Genomic DNA, 933 nt, shown 5'->3' on the forward strand with positions numbered 1-933 from the left:
CCTCATGGAAAGTCCGGCTATGGTTATCAATAAAGTCTTTCCCATTCCCGAGTTCTTGATTGAAGTCGTACGTCGAGACGTCCAAATTACCATCGGGCTTCAGATAACATCCTAAGATAAAGACCCGGACACCCATTGTGTCATAAAGTTCCTTGGAAAATGCATGCATCCGAGCCGTGCAGTTCTTTACAGCCAGTCTACCAAAGGTCCAGATAAGCCAACGTTAGAATAATGAAAATTAACTTACTTGGACTTGAGTTCCGGGTCAACTCCCTTCTTGTTGTACTCCTCGGCCGTCCTCTGCAGTACGTCTTTCTCCCTTTTCTTCAGTTTTCCCATCATTTGAGTCACGACCCGCTCCCGAAAATCAAAATGAGTGGGATCTCCCCCTTTAGGCCTCTTTTGTCCCTCTTCAATGGCTTCGGCACAAAGCCTTTTCGCTTCGGTATCGATGGCGTCCTTGTTCTCATGCTGGAACACACGCCGGGCGTGCCACGACTTTCCCATCCTCGGCATTTTCTGACTTCTCTTACGACTGTACCAGGCAAACCACTCTTTAATATCCTACAAGTCCGTCAGGAATCAATTAGAGGGCCCCTGGAAAAAGTACTTACTTTTTTAACAGCTGATCTTTCTTCCTTCTTGAACGATTTTCCATTGGGGAGTATGTCGAGCATGTCTTGCAAAACTCGAGAAAATATCTCAGCACAAGCAGCGTCGTTGGCGTCTCTGTACTCCTCCCGATGTTTTTCCAATAGAGCACTTTCTTCATCGGTCCAATGCCTCCCGGACCCATGGTGCTTGGTTTGACTGGAAAGTGGGGCAGATGGTTCAGGGGATTGAGAATGAGTACTCATAATGATATAATTAATGGTATTTGGGAGCAAAGAGGTAGATGGAAAATGGTAGTCGGGAGCAGAGAGGGAGAACAAC

The 933-nt window shown here is 46.6% G+C and overlaps 1 protein-coding gene across 1 annotated transcript in view; it reads right to left on the reverse strand.

Moving 5' to 3' along the window:
* LACBIDRAFT_329656 (uncharacterized protein) overlaps window positions 1-857 on the reverse strand; it is a gene marked incomplete at both ends in the record, with an annotated part of 2,787 nt that extends 1,930 nt beyond the window's left edge. Inside the window, 3 exons of the mRNA XM_001883796.1 lie at window positions 91-197; window positions 248-564; window positions 615-857. Coding sequence (XP_001883831.1) covers window positions 91-197; window positions 248-564; window positions 615-857 — 667 coding nt within the window. The remainder of the gene's footprint in view (window positions 1-90; window positions 198-247; window positions 565-614) is intronic.
* Between the last annotated feature and the right edge of the window lie 76 nt (window positions 858-933).

The sequence above is a fragment of the Laccaria bicolor genome, genomic scaffold (assembly GCF_000143565.1).
Source record: "Laccaria bicolor S238N-H82 LACBIscaffold_22 genomic scaffold, whole genome shotgun sequence".
In the NCBI taxonomy this organism is placed as follows: domain Eukaryota; kingdom Fungi; phylum Basidiomycota; class Agaricomycetes; order Agaricales; family Hydnangiaceae; genus Laccaria; species Laccaria bicolor.